This window comes from Chiloscyllium plagiosum, unplaced genomic scaffold (assembly GCF_037043375.1).
Source record: "Chiloscyllium plagiosum isolate Xiang-an unplaced genomic scaffold, Cpla_swu_hap1 HiC_scaffold_47, whole genome shotgun sequence".
In the NCBI taxonomy this organism is placed as follows: Eukaryota; Metazoa; Chordata; class Chondrichthyes; order Orectolobiformes; family Hemiscylliidae; genus Chiloscyllium; species Chiloscyllium plagiosum.
This window is the reverse complement of record NW_028270185.1, coordinates 6186303-6206024: the sequence shown is the minus strand read 5'-3', so window position 1 is coordinate 6206024 and position 19722 is coordinate 6186303. Positions and strand designations below refer to the sequence as shown.

At 48.6% G+C, this 19722-nt stretch overlaps 1 protein-coding gene across 1 annotated transcript in view; it reads right to left on the bottom strand.

Moving 5' to 3' along the window:
* Positions 1-5309, bottom strand: part of sirt2 (sirtuin 2 (silent mating type information regulation 2, homolog) 2 (S. cerevisiae)) — a 37599-nt gene extending 32290 nt beyond the window's left edge. The window contains exon 1 of the mRNA XM_087983926.1: positions 5242-5309. Coding sequence (XP_087840052.1) covers positions 5242-5257 — 16 coding nt within the window. The 5' untranslated portion in view covers positions 5258-5309. The remainder of the gene's footprint in view (positions 1-5241) is intronic.
* Positions 5310-19722: the final 14413 nt, after the last annotated feature.

Sequence of the window (19722 nt, the reverse complement as noted above, 5' to 3'; positions counted from 1 at the left end):
AAACTTCTCCTTATAACTCAAACCTTCCGTTCCCAGCAACCACTTAGTAAATCTTCTCTGAACTCTCTCCAGTTTAATAATATCCTTCCTAAAACAGGGCGACCAGAGCTGGACACTACTCCAGAGGAGGCCTCACCGACAATCTCAACATGATGTCCTACACACTATACTCAAAGATCTGAGCAATGAAGGCAAGTGTGCTAAATGCCTTCTTAGCCAGCCTGTCTACTTGGTCAAACATGCTTTTTCTCATATCACATTTGCTTCTTTTGCAAATGGCTTTAAACCATTGCCCTCTCATCTCAGTCCTTTCATTAGAGCCAACAGTTTTTTCCTATGAACGCTGTTCAGATCCCTGATGATTCAAACATCTCAATCAGATCTCCTGTCAGCCTTCTCTTCTCTAAGTAAAACAGTCTGAAACTTCGCCAACCTATCCACAGAACTGAAGTGAAAAACGACACTTCTGTCTCTTTTGGAAAATAACACAATTTCCTCCCTCCCAACCAAACCTTCAAAGAAATGGCAAGAAAAGCAGGATATCCTGAAGAGGATCAGTGGAGAGACAAAATAGTTAACATTTCAAACAATAGGAACAGAAATAGGCCATTCGGCCCCTCAAGCCTGTCCTATCATTCAGTATTGTTACGGAGTGTTCTCCGTAACCCTGGATTCCTCTACTGATCAAAAACTAATCTATTTCAGCCTTAAATGATATGATTTATTAACAAAAACCATGCCACAAAAGTCCTACTGTTCCACATAAATCACATTGGACTCAGAACATTAACACTGTTTTTCTCTCTCCTCAGATGCTGCAGACCTGATGAGTTTCTCCAGCAATTTCTGCTTTCATTTAATCTTTCATGTATCTGCAGCACTTGGCTGTTATTTGAGTGGTGATGGGGCAACTGAAGAAAGAACAGATCAGACCAGAGGAAATATACAATGGGATAAACGAGACTCATTACCAAAGGTTAGTTTACAAAAGGTAAAAAAAAATAGGTTTGATGCAGAGGTAACGTCCTGGAATTGTTGGAACTCAATATGGAGACAGGAAGACTGTAAATTTTCTCATCCAATTCCTAAATCATATTCTCATTGTTGTGATTATAGCATTATTACAGCACAGGAGCAAGACATCTGGCCCATTGAATCTATGAAGAATTTACATTGGCTAACACTAGGAAAACAAGAGGTGGCCAAGGGCAGAGACTGGGCTGGACAGGAGAATTAACTAATGGAACAGAAGGACTTCTAACACAAAAAGAAAAACACTGTGAATGCTGGAAATCTGAAATATAAACTAAACATCATGCTGGAAAAGCATGATGAACAGCATTGATGATGAGACAGAAGAGAGCATAAAGACTTAACACTTCCCAGATATCCTGATCTGAAGTGGATGATTTATCTCCAATTTCTAAAATCTAACATGCAGGCACAGCAAGCTATTAGGAAGATAAATGGTTTGTTGGCATTCATCTCAAGGGGATTGGAGTACAAAAGTAAAAGTAGCCTTGCAACAGTTGTATAGTGATTTGGTGAGACCTCACCAGTAGTACTGTGCACAGTTTTGGTTGCCTGAATTAAGGCAATATACACTTGCCATAGAGGCAGCACAACTGAGGACTCCCAGATTAACCACAGGATGGCGGCATTGTTTGATAAAGAGGGACGAAAGTGGCTGGATCTGTATTGCTGAAGAGTTCTGAAAAATAAGAGATACCTACGTTGAAGCCTACACAGGGACAGGCTGGTAATGACATACCTAAAGCCTGGGAACATTAGCATGTGATAATGGGCAAGCCATTTAAGACTGAGGTGAAGAGGAATTTCTTCACTGAGACAATGGTGATTTTTTGGGGGGATTCTGTACCCCTAAAGAATGTGGAAGCTCAGCCATTGGGTTCTGAAGGAGGAGATGAAACATTAACATTGTTGTCTCTCCACTTCAAGGCCTGTTGAGTTTCTCCAGAAATGTCTTTGTCTCAATCTTTGAGCAGTTTCAAGAATGAAATAGACAGGTTTATAGAGTGTAGGGTCATTGAGTGATGGAGATATGGTTGGAAAGTGACGTTATCACAAGAGATCAGCCGTGGTCTCAGACTGACAGAGCTGGTTCAATGGGTGGAATCCATTCTTCTCCTGTTTGCTCTGGGGTAAACAGCCTTCTCCTTGTGACAACATGCATCACGGCCTCCTCCCTACTGACTATGGCCTCCATAGTCCCTCCCCTAGTAACTAGGGGCTCCAACGTCCCCTCCCCTAGAAACTAGGGGCTCCAACGTCCCCTCCCCTCCCCAGTGACTATCGCCTCCAACGTCCCCTCCCCAGTGACTGTGAGGTCTAATGTCCCCTCCCCAGTGACTGTGGGGTCTAATGTCCCCTCCCCAGTGACTGTGGGGTCTAATGTCCCCTCCCCAGTGACTATCGCCTCCAACGTCCCCTCCCCAGTGACTGTGGGGTCTAACGTCCCCTCCCCAGTGACTGTGGGGTCTAATGTCCCCTCCCCAGTGACTGTGGGGTCTAATGTCCCCTCCCCAGTGACTGTGAGGTCTAATGTCCCCTCCCCAGTGACTGTGGGGTCTAATGTCCCCTCCCCAGTGACTATCGCCTCCAACGTCCCCTCCCCAGTGACTGTGGGGTCTAATGTCCCCTCCCCAGTGACTGTGGGGTCTAATGTCCCCTCCCCAGTGACTATCGCCTCCAACATCCCCTCCCCAGTAACTATGGGCTTCAACGTCCCCTCCCCAGTGACTGTGGGGTCTAATGTCCCCTCCCCAGTGTCTATCGGCTCCAACGTCCCCTCCCCAGTGACTGGGGTCTAATGTCCCCTCCCCAGTGTCTATCGGCTCCAACGTCCCCTCCCCAGTGACTGGGGTCTAATGTCCCCTCCCCAGTGTCTATCGGCTCCAACGTCCCCTCCCCAGTGACTGGGGTCTAATGTCCCCTCCCCAGTGACTGTGGGGTCTAATGTCCCCTCCCCAGTGACTGTGGGGTCTAATGTCCCCTCCCCAGTGACTATCGGCTCCAACGTCCCCTCCCCAGTGACTGTGGGGTCTAATGTCCCCTCCCCAGTGACTATCGGCTCCAACGTCCCCTCCCCAGTGACTGTGGGGTCTAATGTCCCCTCCCCAGTGACTATCGGCTCCAACGTCCCCTCCCCAGTGACTGTGGGGTCTAATGTCCCCTCCCCAGTGACTATCGCCTCCAACATCCCCTCCCCAGTGACTGTGGGGTCTAACGTCCCCTCCCCAGTGACTGTGGGGTCTAACGTCCCCTCCCCAGTGACTGTGGGGTCTAACGTCCCCTCCCCAGTGACTGTGGGGTCTAACGTCCCCTCCCCAGTGACTGTGGGGTCTAACGTCCCCTCCCCAGTGACTGTGAGGTCTAACGTTCCCTCCCCAGTGACTGTGGGGTCTAACGTCCCCTCCCCAGTGACTGTGGGGTCTAACGTCCCCTCCCCAGTGACTGTGGGGTCTAACGTCCCCTCCCCAGTGACTGTGGGGTCTAACGTCCCCTCCCCAGTGACTGTGAGGTCTAACGTCCCCTCCCCAGTGACTGTGGGGTCTAACGTCCCCTCCCCAGTGACTGTGGGGTCTAACGTCCCCTCCCCAGTGACTGTGGGGTCTAACGTCCCCTCCCCAGTGACTGTGAGGTCTAACGTCCCCTCCCCAGTGACTGTGGGGTCTAACGTCCCCTCCCCAGTGACTGTGGGGTCTAATGTCCCCTCCCCAGTGACTGTGGGGTCTAATGTCCCCTCCCCAGTGACTGGGGTCTAATGTCCCCTCCCCAGTGACTGGGGTCTAATGTCCCCTCCCCAGTGTCTATCGGCTCCAAAGTCCCCTCCCCAGTGACTGTGGGGTCTAATGTCCCCTCCCCAGTGACTATCGGCTCCAACGTCCCCTCCCCAGTGACTGGGGTCTAATGTCCCCTCCCCAGTGTCTATCGGCTCCAAAGTCCCCTCCCCAGTGACTGTCGAGTCTAACGTCCCCTCCCCAGTGACTGTGGGGTCTAACGTCCCCTCCCCAGTGACTGTGGGGTCTAACGTCCCCTCCCCAGTGACTGTGGGGTCTAACGTCCCCTCCCCAGTGACTGTGGGGTCTAACGTCCCCTCCCCAGTGACTGTGGGGTCTAACGTCCCCTCCCCAGTGACTGTGGGGTCTAACGTCCCCTCCCCAGTGACTGTGGGGTCTAACGTCCCCTCCCCAGTGACTGTGGGGTCTAATGTCCCCTCCCCAGTGACTGTGGGGTCTAACGTCCCCTCCCCAGTGACTGGGGTCTAACGTCCCCTCCCCAGTGACTATCGGCTCCAAAGTCCCCTCCCCAGTGACTGTGGGGTCTAATGTCCCCTCCCCAGTGACTGTCGAGTCTAACGTCCCCTCCCCAGTGACTGTGGGGTCTAACGTCCCCTCCCCAGTGACTGTGGGGTCTAACGTCCCCTCCCCAGTGACTGTGGGGTCTAACGTCCCCTCCCCAGTGACTGTGGGGTCTAACGTCCCCTCCCCAGTGACTGTGGGGTCTAATGTCCCCTCCCCAGTGACTGTGGGGTCTAACGTCCCCTCCCCAGTGACTGGGGTCTAACGTCCCCTCCCCAGTGACTATCGGCTCCAAAGTCCCCTCCCCAGTGACTGTGGGGTCTAATGTCCCCTCCCCAGTGACTATCGGCTCCAACGTCCCCTCCCCAGTGACTGTGGGGTCTAATGTCCCCTCCCCAGTGTCTATCGGCTCCAACGTCCCCTCCCCAGTGACTGTGGGGTCTAACGTCCCCTCCCCAGTGACTGGGGTCTAATGTCCCCTCCCCAGTGACTGTGGGGTCTAATGTCCCCTCCCCAGTGACTGTGGGGTCTAATGTCCCCTCCCCAGTGACTGTCGAGTCTAACGTCCCCTCCCCAGTGACTGTGGGGTCTAACGTCCCCTCCCCAGTGACTGTGGGGTCTAACGTCCCCTCCCCAGTGACTGTGGGCTAACTCTGCTATCAGCCATTTCAATTCGCCCCTGGAAGGAAGTTGTGGTCATGTCCAGCCTCCCTGCTCCTTTGATTGGCTCAAACGAACCGGAAGACGGCCGCAACCTCGCGTCCATTGGGCTAGAGCGACCGTCAATCAGGTTCCGCCCGGCTCCATGGAGACGGACCAGAGGCGGCTGTTTGACCGGGGGCGGCCCGTGCCTCCCCCGCACAGACACTGACAGAGGCCGCAAGCGCCCTCACGCTGCGGGCCTCCGGCCGCCTTTCACCTTTCGGTTCCGACATCGGCAATGTCTCTCTCTCTCTTCCCGCCGCCGCCGCCTTCGTCTCCCCTCCTAAACTGTTCGACCCCCAAATACTTCCGGGCGGAGGGACGTGGAACCCGAGGAAAGGTTCCGCCCTATGGGTTGGTGTGGTACAGTTGGATGCTGTGCTGGGACCTGACCCTGGTGGCTATGTCCATCCGGTCGATAAGGAAGAGGACAGAGATAAAGATTATAAAGAATACAACGGCTGCGTTAGAGAAAACAATCATAACGTCCATGGAGGGGGGGGGGGAGAAAGCCTAGTGGCACCAGTTTTTTTTACACATTGAAACATCTTGGCAATGCCTAACCTGGGGGTGAGAAGTGATGGCACAATTAGAATTGTGACCTAGTCCCTGCATCTCTGCTCAGGAGGGTGTTGGGGGATGGCCTTAGTTCCAAAATTACCAACATCAAGGAAAATGCATATAATCAGCAAGAGAATCCCATTTTCCGAATCCTAAACAGCTTACCATTAGAATCCCTACAGTGTGGAAGCAGGCCAATAGAAACATAGAAGATTGCAGCAGGAGGAGGCCATTCGTCATGATCACTTATGATCGTCCAAATCAATCGTCTAATCCTGCTTTCTCCCCATGACCTTTGATCCCATCACCCTAAGTGGTAGAAGTAGCCACCTCTTGAATACGTTCAATGCTTTGACATCAACGACTTCCTGTAGTATTGAATTCCACAGGCTACCACTCTCTTGGTGAAGAAATGTCTCCTCATCTCCATCCTAAATAATTCACTCCTAATCCTCAGTGTGACTCCATTCAGCCCAGCAAGTCTACACTGACGCTCTACAGGATTGAAGACCATCCTATCCTGTAAGCCGCCTCCTTGACCTAACCTTTCTTCCTTCCCACCTATCCACTCCACTGACTTATCATAATAAGTTCCTACTTGCATCCACCTATCACTGTCCCACATAACTTACCCCTCCACCCCACCAGCCTCCTCTGAACTCCTTCCCTATCCCCTATTCCGAAACGTCGGCTTCTCCTCCTCCTGACGCTGTCAAGCTTGCTGTGTTCTTCCAGCCTCCTGTTTGTCTGCATTTCCCATGGCTAATCCACCTAGGCTGCACATTCCTGGACAGTATGGGGCAATTTAGCATAGCAATCCACCCTAAACTGCACATCTTTGGATTGTGGGAGGAAACCAGAGCACCCGAAGGAAACCCACGCAGACACGGGGAGAACATACAAACTCCACACAGACAGTCACCCAAGGCTGGTATCGAAGCTGCATTCCTGGAGCTGTGAGGCAGCAATGCTAACCACTGACACCTAGTTTTGGATTCTCCTACCCTGGGGAAAAGACCTTGTCTATTTACCTTATACATACCCCTCCTGATTTTATAAACCTGCCAATGCTCCAACCTATTCAGCCTCTCCCTGTAGCTCAAACTCTCCAACCCTTGCAATATCCTTGTAAATCTTTTCTAAACCCTTTCAAGTCTCCGATTGAAAATTTGGCATTGAGCGCCATGGACCCGGTTTGATTCCAGCCTGGGATAACTGTCTCTGTGCAGTTTGCACATTCTCCATGTGTCTGCGTAGGTTTCCTTTGGGTGCTCTGATTTTTCCCACAGTCCATAGTTGTGCAGGTTAGGGTAGATTGGCTGTGGTAAGTTAAGGATTATATAATAGGGAGTTGGATCTGGATGGTATGCCCTTTGGAGGGTCAATGTAGACCCAATGGGTTTAATGCCCTGCTTCCACACTGTGGGGATTCTGAGGTGGTTTTTATCGTAGTGAGGCATAAATTACCCGTGGTAACACGGTAACTCCACTCCTTCTTTGCAATGCGATTCAATCTTTTACGTCCACTTGTGAGGTGAATGTGTTGGGGATCTTGATTGGTCTTTAATGATCCGCTAGTATCCACAGAAAGAGGATTTCAGATATTTAGTGTAGCTTGCAGCATTTCTCCCTCTTTAATTGGCTGTATAGTTGATGGCCATGCCCAAAACTCTGGGATTTATATAATTCCAAACCTCTTTCCCTCTGCAGAGAGATCTAAAATCTCTCGCCTTGATCAACCATTGGATAATTGCTATAGTGTGCATTGGCTTGGGTCGAATTTCAAACCACAATGATTACAGTTCAAAAGGAAGTCATTCAGCCTATCAAATCTGGTCTTCTCCCCACAAGCCTGCACTTTCTACCATTTCCAATAACAGTCTAGATCCCTTTGGATTACCTCAGTGGAATCTGCCTCCACCACCCGCGCAGCCAGTGCATTCCAGAACCTCACCATATGATGCCTAGAAAAGCATTTTCTAATATTCCTTTCTTTTGCCAAATACTTTAAATCTGTGCCCCCTCTTGTTCTCAATCCTTCTGCAAATAGGCACAGTTTCTCCCCATCTCCAGAGACCAATAAAGGTTTACAGAACAGAAAAAGGCTCAGCCCATCAAGTCTGCACCTATCAAAAATAAAATCACCTCACTGTTCTGCCTCTAACCCTCCCCTTACAGACAGTGTGTTCAAGATACCACCACCCTCTTGGTGAAATTAGTTTTTCCTCAGATCTCCTCTCAATCTTCTGCCCCTTCCCTTAAGTCAATGCTCCCGGGTCATTGATCTCTCCACCAAAGTTCCTCCTGACTACCCTTTCATAATTCGACACATTAATCATGTCTCCTCTCAATCTCCACTGTTCCAATCAATTGAATCTCTTCTTAACTGAAATAATCCATCGTAGGCCACACCCATTTGCGAGTACTGAGATCTGAAACAATACAGAATTGCTAGAGAAATCTAGCAGATCTGGCAGCATTGGTGTAGAGAGAAACAGAGTTAACATACAGAGTCCAAGTGATCCTACTTCTGGTAAAACCCTGTTTCTGGTAAATGGCAGTGACGTAGTTCCTGAACCTAGGTCTTGACCACTCTTTCCACTTGTTTCTTTTCTATTTTTCCCTCTCCTTTTTCTTGTAAATTTTACCTCTTTTACTTTATTTTCCTCTCATTGAAGAGCTCAGTTGCAGCAGCAGGTAGGCCCAGTGTGAACTCGAGGGCTCGGCATCTTGGCAATCTCTGTATCACCGAGATGGTCCTACCACCGACTCATGACGGTTGTGACAGAGGAAAGTTTGGGTTCCTGTCCAATGCATGCTCATGGACACAGTGGCGGAGGGGTGTTTGGGCCCAGTACGGGACCCATCGACAGCGGCTTCATCGGCGAGGTAGGCCTGAAGTGGAGTGAACTTTGGGCCGGTGCAGTTCCTGGCAGCATCAGTGGCATCTGCATCAGAGAATTCCAATAGTGTGGAGCAGGCCATTCAGCCCAACAAGTCCACAATGACCCTCTGAAGAGCATCCCACCCAGACTCACCCCTGCACCCTATCCCTGTAACCGTGCACATCTTTGGACTGTGGGAGGAAACTGGAGCGCTCAGAGGAAGCCCACGCAGACATGGGGAGAAGGTGCAAACTCCATGCAGACTGTAGCCCCAGTCCTGATGAAGGGTCCTGCCCGAAACATCGACTCCTCCTGTTCTTCTGATGCTGCCTGAGCCCCAGTGTTTTTTCCAGCTCCACATTTTACTGACTCTGACTTTCCCTCAGTCTCCAAGTGATGTCACATCCCTCCCATACAGTAGTTTCTAATAACTCCTACCTGTGGACTTGAGTCTCCTAGCTCAGAGGTAGGGACACTACCACTGCACCACAGGAGATCCTGCACCCATAACAGGTTTAGATGTTTCTTGTCCACGAATTCAAAGATAAATGTTCCAGACCTCTGGAGCAGAAGGGGCCTTTTTTCCCCATTGACTCTGTACAGCTCATTAAAAAAACTTCGGCCGACTTTAATTCATTCCAATGTGATCCTTTTAATGCTTAAGGGAAGCAGTACACACAGGACGCCCCGCCTATCCCTTGCTGTGATTGGTCTGTCTGCTCGCACAGGCGTGGATCCGATTGGTTCCGGGTCCTGTCAATCATTATGCGTCAATCGTCTGCTCCCCGAGGCGGCGCCATCTTGTTTCCTCGAACTACCGCCCCGCGGGTTAATTCGCTTCGGGCGCTTTAAAGAAACATCCAGGATCGCGGCTTTTATTAACTTTAAACTGTTGGATAGCGGTTTTCGTTTACTCGGTACGCCCCCACCCACTCCGCTTCGCTTCGCTCTCGTCCCGCGGTGAAATTATGTCCCCTCTCGCGACGTTTCCGGTCCACACCCCACCCGCTCCCGAAGGCCTTCCGGGTAGCGCATGAGGCCGAAGAGCAAGGTTCCTACCTAGAGTACAGCCTGAGGTTCTCTCTTGGTATGGGTTGGCTGGCATATTTCAACAGGTCAATAACATACCGGATAATGAAGTAGAGGATTAAGTAAACAATCAGCGAGATGGCGATCATTGCTGCTGCCCCTTGAAAATAGAAGCAGAACAATGGCAATCCTTACATTTGTCAGAATTGGTGGCCTAATTTGCTTCCCAAATCCTCTTGAAGTCATGGTTGAGCTAAGCCTTGAGAAGGTTGACCTGATGAAGGAGCTGCGCTCCTAAAGCTAGTGCTTCCACATAAACCTGTTGGACTATAACCTGGTGTTGTGTGATTTTTAACCTTGAGGAGATTACGCTTCAGTGACTGAGTTGGGCCCCATATTTTGAGAAGCATATATTAGCTTTGGAGGGAGTGTGTTGCAGGTTGACCACATTGATCCCTGGATTCCCAACAGGAATACTGTCCAGTTTTGGTCGCCCTGTTATAGAAACATAGAAGATAGGAGCAGGATGAGGCCATTCAGCCCTTCAAGTCTGCTCCTCCATACATCATAATCATGGCTAATGGTCCAAACTCACAGCCTAATCCTGCTTTCTCCCCATAACCTTTGATCCCATTTGCCCCCACGTGCTACATCTAACCACTTGAATGCATTCAATGTTTTGGCATCAATTTACATCCCATGGTAATGAATTCCACGGCTCACCACTCTTTGGTGAAGAAATGCGAAGGATATTATTAAAGCTGGAGAGGGTTCAGAAGAGATTTACCAGGTTGTTGCCAGGTATGAAAGGTTTGAGTTATAAAGAAAGGCTGAGACTTTTTTTTTACTGGAGTGTTGAAGGTTGAGAGGTAACCTTGTAGAGGTTTATAAGATAATGAGGGGTCTAGATAGAGTTAGTGGCAGTTGTCTTTTCCCTAGGATGGAGGCTTTCAAGACCAGGAGGCACATTTTTAAGGGGAGAGGACAGAGATTTTAAAAAGGCATGGGGCACAAAGGGTGGTTCACGTGTGGAATAAATTTCCCAAGAAAGTGGTGGATGCAGGTGCAAATACAATGTTTAAAAGACATATGAATAGATTCAGGAATCAATAAGGTTTGGAGGGATATGGGCCAGGATCAGACAGATGGGACTAGTTCAGTTTGGGATTATGTTCAGTGTGGATTTGTTGGATTGAAGAATCTGTTTTAATGCTGTATGACTCTATGATTCTATGACTGTGTGAGTTTTTATCTTCTGGAAATGCCATTGTTGTGTCCCCCTATTAAATGCCCTCTGGAAATCTACAGTGCATTCACCAATCCCCCATTATCAACAGCATGTGTTACCTCATCAAAGAAGTCCCCACAGATTGAACAAGGATGATTTCCCTTTCACCACACCATGTTGGTTCTGCCTAATTACTCTTAACCTATCTAAGTGCCCTGTTATAATATAGAGATATAGAGACATAGAGTCATAAACATGTATAGCACAGAAACAGACCCTTCAGTCCAACCCGTCCATGCAGACCAAATATCTTTACTAATACCTTCTAAGATTTTCTGTATGGCAGCTATTAAATGGCCTGTAGCTTCCAGCTTTCTGTCTTCCTATCTTATTGAATAAAGAATCACATTGGTTGTTTTCCAAGCAGGTATTATGAGGTTAAAAACAAACGTGGCTTAAAAGAATATAAGTTTGGCAAGCACCAGTGGTTAAATTTGTAGGTGGCACGGTGGCACAGTGGTTAGCACTGCTGCCTCACAGCGCCTGAGACCCGGGTTCAATTCCCACCTCAGGCGACTGACCGTGTGGAGTTTGCACGTTCTCCCCGTGTCTGCGTGGGTTTCCTCCGGGTGCTCCGATTTCCTCCCACCATCCAAAGATGTGCATGTCAGGTGAATTGGCCATACTAAATTGCCCGTAGTGTTAGGTAAGGGGTAAATGTAGGAGTATGGGTGGGTTGCACTTCGGCGGGGCGGTGTAATGTAATCTAATCTAATAAAAAAAAATAGAGTCCGATACGGCTCTTCAGAACTCAGGTGGATCTCCCCACAGATGCTGCCAGACCTACTGAGTTTCTCCAGAACTTTCTGCTTCTATTTCAGACCTCTAACACCGACAGTTCTTTACTTTAAAATTAAGGTACTCTGATAAATGAGGTTAAGGCAGATAAATTAAGTCAGGTCACAGATGAGATCTCGAATTAACAGAACAGGCTGAAAGGGCTGAATGACAACTGTGAAAACCCCTGCCGACTTCTCATGAAGTTTACTCTGTTTGTTTATCGATGTTGGTTTGGAGCTTGGACTGGGGAGCTAAAGATGACTTTTGGACTGGGGCTAACAGTTTGTGTTCAAAGCAAAACAGATCAACCAAACTTGATTTATGAGGCCAGACCTGGGAAGTTAATTGCAGGCTGGCTCCTGATCAAAAGATTCTGCAGATGCTTCATCACCAGGAAACAGCCTTACGTTTAAACAGCAGAAGTGTAAAGTTATTAACAAGGTCAGTACTTGGGAATGGGTTCCAGCAGGTCTGGAAGGATCCTTCTGTTCAAGCAGATGGCAGATTTTGAATGATAACTGAAATGTCATGGAAGAGATCATCAATCTTCATGGAATGTTCAGACTTTAAACTAGGTTTTCTATGGAGAAAAAGAAGAGTATCTGGCTAATGATGCTCTAGCAGGAAGATTTAAAAGCTCCCTGCCATCAGCAACTCTTGGAAGCTCAGAGAATAAGAATAGAAAATTGAGTGACAAATATTAGTGGTTTTACCTGAGTGAACTGTAAAAGTGACCCTGATCAACCAAAAAAAAATCAACCAAGAAACCATTACCAATACTTATGCATCATAAAAAACCGTTAAGTTGTCAGTTTTAATTATCCTTTAAATGTGTTGGTCTGTCTTTTATGTGAACGGGGTTGAAAAAAGGTTTTAGGTTTACAGCATAGACAGTCCAAAGATGTGCAGGTTAGGGTGGATTGGCAATGCTAAATTGCCCATAGTGTTCAGGGATGTGCAGATTAGGTGGGTTAGCCATGGGAAATGTACGATTACAGAGATAGGCTAGGCATCTGGCTCTGGGTGGGATGCTCTTTGGAGATTCAGTGTAAACTAGATGGGCCAAAGGCCTGCTTCCACACTGTAGGGATTCTATATAAACAAGATTACTTTGTTGTCTATCTTTGTTCTGCCGAAGTTACTGTATTGTTAAAAAATTACTAACGCTTTTGTTAAGCGACAAGCCAGTGTTGAGTTTCACAATTTATTCAAAAAGTTGAGTTCCTGGACCATGGGGGTCAATTTTGAGGGTCGTTGAAGGTTTTAATTTTACCGTGTTGTGCATACAGAAGTAGAAAGGCTGGTTTGGTTTGGCCATTTGCCTCTGTGTCGCAATACCACCTCCAGCTCACCTGTGCCTGACTCATGAAAGAGTAGATTGCAAAGATTACAGTAACAAAGGTGCTAGTTTTCTCATGTATAGCTGACTAACCTGCTCTCTTGCATTCTCCACGGCTAGCTGAAACCTGTTGGAAAACCTGTTTGAATACTGTAATCCCAGCTGTGATTTGGTAAAGAGACAATAAAACTACAGATGCTGGAATCCAAACTGGACGGTCAGGAGGCTGGAAGAACACAGCAAGCCATTTGTGAAGGGTTACACCCAAAATGTCGACTTCTCCATCTCCTGATGTTGCCTGGCTAGCTGTGATTTGGAAAAGGCCATTTTACCCTGGACATTACACCCTAAATAGGAAAGAGGAGGACTGGACAGACTAGATGCAGGGAGGTTTCCCCTGGTTGGGGGAGTCTACAGGGACCCAATCTTAAGATACGGGATTGATCATTTAGGACTGAAATGAGGAAAGATTTCTTCACTCAGAGGGTGGTCAACCTGTGGAATTCCCAACCACAGGAAGGACGAGACGTTGAGTATATTCAAGAAAGAGATTGTTACAGATATTAAAGACACCAAAGACTTTGGAAGATGGGGGAATGTTTAGTTTGTGTTGTCCAAGTGTCAGCTGTAACTCAGTCGGGAGCACTCTCATCTCTGATTTGTAAAGTTCTGCATTCAAATCTCACTCCAGGCTATGAGAGCAGGCTAGTGAGGACTGCAGAGGCTGGCGCTGGAAAAGCACATAGGTCAGGCAGCATCCGAGGAGCAGGAGGGTCAACCTTTAGGCATAAGCCCTTCATTAGGCAGCACAGTGGCTCAGTGGTTAGCAGTGCTGCCTCACAGCACCAAGGACCCAGGTTCGATTCCAGTCTCAGGTGACTGTCCGTGTGGAGTTTGCATGTTCTCCCCATGTTTATTTGGGTTTCGTCCCACAATCCAAAAATGTGCAGATTAGGTGGCCTAAATTGCCCATAGTGTCAGAGGCGAATATAGGATAGGGGAATGGGTCTGGGTGGATCACTCTCCAGAGGGTTGGTGTGGACTTGTTGGGCCAAAGGGCCTGTTTCCATGCTGTAGGGAATCCATTCTAATCAGGAATGAGGCTTGTGGGCCGGAGGCTGAGAGATAAGTGCCCCTGGCCCACAGGCCTCGTTCCTGATGAAGGGCTTAATGCCCGAAATATGGATTCTCCTGCTCGATGAGAGCTGGCTCTAAGGCTGTGAGTGCTGCATTGGTGGAGGTCATAGAGATGTACAGCACGGAAACATCACATCCTCTGGCAGCTCATTCCATACACGTACCATCCTCTGCATAAAAAAGTTGCCCCTTAGGTCTCTTTCCCCTCTCACCCTAAACCTATGCCCTCTAGTTCTGGACTCCCTGACCCCAGTGAAAAGACTTTGTCTATTTATCCTATCCTTGCCCCTTATAATTTTGTAAACCTCGATAAGGTCACCCCTCAGCCTCCAACGCTCCAGGGAAAACAGCCCCAGCCTGTTCAACCTCTTCCTGGTCAGGTTGGACCGAAGAGCCTGTTTCCATGCTGTACATTTCTATGACTCTATGTGCAGGTCAGGGTGGATTGGCTACACTGAACTGCCCTATTGTGTTCACGAATGGGCATGCTAGGTATCTTAGCCACGCCCATAGTGTCCAGGGATCTGCAGGTTAAGTGGGTTAGCCATGGGGAAACGCAGGGTTACAGTGACAGGGTGGGATACTCCCTGGAGGGTCAGTGTGGACCTGATGGGTTGAATGGCCTGCTTCCATGCTGTAGGGATTCTATTCTATCTTCATAATGGAGCAGCTCAGAGAAGTTGGGCCTGACTCAATGCTGTAATTTTGACATAATACACAAATACTTTACACAGTCAACCTCAATATAAATTCTAATGGAAATAGAAAACAGGACATTGAAACAGAAAGTGAATTTTACTCGATATTCTGGTGCAATTACTTCCTACCCTCCGATTTTACTTGATTTTAAGGAAATATTGAGTTTGGTTTTTGTCTGTATCCAATTTATTTGGGGTAAATATCAAAAGCTCTCTTTGACATTGTGATCCATCATTTATTTCTGTCACTCTATAAAGCATCCAGAGATGTTGGAGGGAACCGACGCTGTAAATTCTGCAAAGTTGTGCCATCGCTCAGGGTCTGTGAGGAATATAGGACTCACGGGAATTGTTTGGATCAAATCATCCCCTGAGGAACGACCCAGGGTAAACCTGCTGGGATATGGGCCAGGTGCTGGCAGGTGGGACTAGATTGGGTTGGGATATCTGGTCAGCATGGACAAGTTGGACCGAATGGTCTGTTTCTGTGCTGTACATCTCTATGATTCTAACTTCCCAAAGTGGGAAACAGTCACCCAATGAGTATTTGCGAGACTGGAGGCATCTGAAGTGGCTGATGCCCATAGTTAAAATGGTTAAGGAAATAACAGACAACTGAAGGAAGGAACCCTTGGAGTGCAGGTTCATGGTTCCTTGAAAGTGGAGTCGCAGGTAGATAGGATAGTGAAGAAAACGTTTGGTATGCTTTCCTTTATTGGTCAGAGTATTGAGTACAGGAGTTGGGAGTACAGGAGTACATCTTGCGGCTGTACAGGGCATTGGTGAGGCCACTGTTGGAATATTGCGTGCAATTCTGGTCTCCTTCCTATCGAAAGGATGTTGCGAAACTTGAAAGGGTTCAGAAAAGATTTACAAGAATGTTGCCAGGGTTGGAGGATTTGAGCTATATGGAGAGGCTGAATAGTCTAGGGCTGTTTTCCCTGGAGCATCGGAGGCTGAGGGGTGACCTTATAGAGGTTTATACAATCATGAAGGATATTGATAAGGTGAATAGACAAAATCTCTTCCCTGGAGTCAGGGAGTCCAGAACTAGAGGGCATAGGTTTAGGGTGAGAGGGGAAAGATATAAAAGAGACCTAAGGGACAACTTTTTCACGCAGAGAGTGGTACGGGTATGGAATGAGCTGCCAGAGGAAGTGATGGAGGCTGGTACAATTACAACATTTAAAAGGCATCTGGATGGGTATATGAATAGGAAGGGTTTGGAGGGATATGGGCAGGGTGCTGCCAGGTGGGACTAGATTGGGTTGGGATATCTGGTCAGCATGGACGGGTTGGACCGAAGGATCTGTTTCCATGCTGTACATCTCTATGACTTGCATTTTTATAGTGCCTTTTAGGACTGACAGACATTTCAAGTCACCATTGTCATAGATAAAATGCAGCAGGCAATTGTTACAGAGACAGGCCCTTTGGCCCAAATTGGTCCATGCCAATCTTGTTACATAGCAAGACTCCAGAAAATACAGGATGATCCTGACCAGATCATCTGATTTTGACAATGTTGGTCAAAATGATTAATGTTGGCTCAAAGCAGGGAGAGGTCCATAGGATCTTTTCCGCTTGCCCCAAACAGGCAGGTACAAGGCCGATATGCTTAACATCTCATCACGCAGAGGGTGGTGCGTGTGTGAAATGAGCTGCCAGAGGAAGTGGTGGAGGCTGGTACAATTGCAACATTTAAAAGGCATCTGGATGGGTATATGAATAGGAAGGGTTTGGAGGGATGTGGGCCAGGTGCTGGCAGGTGGGACTAGATTGGGTTGGGATATCTCTTTGGACTGTGGGAGGAAACTGGAGCTCCTGGAGGAAACCCACACAGACACGGGGAGAATGTGCAAACTCCACACAGACAGTCACCCGAGGCTGGAATCGAACCCGGGTCCCTGACGCTGGGAGGCAGCAGTGCTGACTAGGGATAGGGAGAAACTAAAAAGATTGAGAGTGAGAGGGCGGAGTTGTAATTCAAAGAATTCAAAAGTAATTCAAATCTTTTCTCGCATTGAATCACCCATGTCTGAGATGCCTGTAACTGTGGTGGAGCCTGGCTGACTTGGGGATTTCAAAGAGGGCATTTGATGTACAGGGTTACAGCAGGAAGGCAGGAGAGTGGAACGAAGTGAATTGCTTATTCAGAGGGTCAGTACAGACACGATGGACTGAGTAGCCTCCTTCTGGTGTGTAAACTTCATAAGATCCTACTCCCAGCCCTCTTGATTTCCCCATCTCCTTCTATTCCTTCCTTGTGCTGACTATCCAGTTTCCCCTTACTGTATCACCGAGTCATACAGCGTGGAAACAGACCCTTTGGTCCAACCCGTCCATGCTGAGAATATACAAACTCCACTCACGGCCACCCACGACCTGTACTTTGGTCTAACGTGTCCACTCCGACCAGATATTCAACATCAATCTAGTCCCATTTGGCCCATATCCCTCCAAACCCTTCCTATTCATATACCCATCCAGATGCCTTTTAAATGCTGTAATTGTACCAGCCTCCACCACTTCCTCTGGCAGCTCATTCCATACACGCACCACCCACTGCTTGAAAAAGTTGCCCCTCAAGTCCCTTTTAAATCTTTCTCCTCTCACTTTAAACCTATGCCCTCAAGTTCTGGACTCCCCCAACCCAGGGAAAACACCTTGGCTATTTACCCTATCCATACCCCACATGATTTTATAAACCTCTGGAAGGCCACCCCTTAGCCGCCGAAAATCCAGGGAAAATAGCCCCAGACTATTCAGCCTCTCCCTATAGTTCAATCCCATCAACATCCTTGTATATATTTTCTGTACCCATTTCTATCCATTTCCATTTCCCTAAACCACTCCCTGTGCTAGTCAGTTCTACATTGTTCCCACTCTCGAGATAAGTAAGTAAATTTATGGGGAGGTGATGGCCTAGTGGTATTATTCCTGGACTGTTTATCCAGATAATGTTCTAGGGAACTCATATTTGAATGCCGTCATGGCAGAATTTGAATTCAATCGAATTATGAAATTACGTGTCAAACAAATAACCATGGATCAATTGTCAGGGATAAATCCATCTGGGTCACGCTAGACAATAGACAATAGGTGCAGGAGAAGGCCATTTGGCCCTTCAAGCCAGCACCACCATTCATTATGATCGTGGCTGATCATCCACAATCAGACCCCAACACCAGGGATATATTTCCCTCCCCATCCCTATCAGCATTCTGGAAAGATCACTCCCTCCACGACTCCCTCGTCAGATCCACACCCCACACCTACCCAACCTCCACTCCCGGCACCTTACCCTGCATCCGTAAGAAATGCAAAACTTGCGCCCACACCTCCCCCCTCACTTCCCTCCAAGGCCCCAAGGGATCCTTCCATATCCGTCAGAAATTCACCTGCACCTCCACACACATCATTTACTGCATCCACTGCACCCGATGTGGCCTCCTGTACGTTGGGGAGACAGGCCGCCTACTTGCGGAACATTTCAGAGAACACCTCTGGGACACCCGCACCAACCAACCCAACCGCTCTGTGGCTGAACACTTTAACTCCCCCTTCCACTCCGCCAAGGACATGCAGGTCCTTGGCCTCCTCCATCGGCAGACCATAGCAACACGACGCCTGGAGGAAGAGCGCCTCATCTTCCGCTTAGGAACCCTCCAACCACAAGGGATGAATGCAGATTTCTCCAGCTTCCTCATTTCCCCTCCCCCCACCTTATCTCAGTCCCAACCCTCAGACTCAGCACCGCCTTCCTGACCTGCAATCTTCTTCCCGACCTCTCCGGCCTATCACCCTCACCTTAACCTCCTTCCACCTATCGCATTCCCAACGCCCCTCCCCCAAGACCCTCCTCCCTACCTTTTATCTTAGCCTGTTTGGCACACCCTCCTCATTCCTGAAGAAGGGCTTATGCCTGAAATGTCGATTCTCCTGCTCCTGTGATGCTCCCTGACCTGCTGTGCTTTTCCAGCAACACATTTTTAAGCTCTGATCTCCAGCATCTGCATTCCTCACTTTCTCCATTTAGATAGTAATCTGCCTTCCTGTTCTTGCCACCAAAGTATATAACCACACATTTATCCACATTAAACTGCATCTGCCATGCATCGTCCACTCACCTAGCCTGTCCACGTCACCCTGCATTCTCATAACATCCTCCTCACATTTCACCCTGCCACCCCAGCTTTATGTCATCAGCAAATTTGCTAATATTACTTTTAATACCTTCATCTGTATCATTAATGTACATTGTAAACAGCTGTGGTCCCAGCATGGCACCTTGTGGTACCCCACTGGTCACCGCCTGCCATTCCAAAAAGGACCCGTTTATCACTAATCTTTGCTTCTTGTCAGCGCTTTAGGGAAGGAAACTGCCATCCTTACCTTGTCTGGCCTACACGTGACTCCAGGAGAAAGTGCTGGATGTGGAAGGATCTTCTACATCTACTACAAACCGACCGACTCCCACAGCTACCTGGACTACACCTCATCCCATCCTGCCCCCTGTAAAAACGCCATCCCATTCTCCCAATTCCTTCGACTCCGCCGCATCTGCTCCCAGGAGGACCAGTTCCAAAAACGCACAACCCAGATGGCCTCCTTCTTCAAGGACCGCAATTTCCCCCCCGACATGGTCGGCGATGCCCTCCACCCCATCTCTTCCACTTCCCGCTCCTCCGCCCTTGAACCCCGCCCCTCCAACCGCCACCAGGACAGAACCCCACTGGTCCTCACCTACCACCCCACCAATCTCCATGTACAGCGCATCATCCGCCATCATTTCCGCTACCTCCAAACGGACCCCACCACCAAGGATATATTTCCCTCCCCTCCCCTATCAGCATTCCGTAAAGACCACTCCCTCCGTGACTCCCTCGTCAGATCCACACCCCCCACCAACCCAACCTCCACTCCCGGCACCTTCCCCTGCGACCGCAGGAGGTGCAAGACTTGCGCCCACACCTTCCCC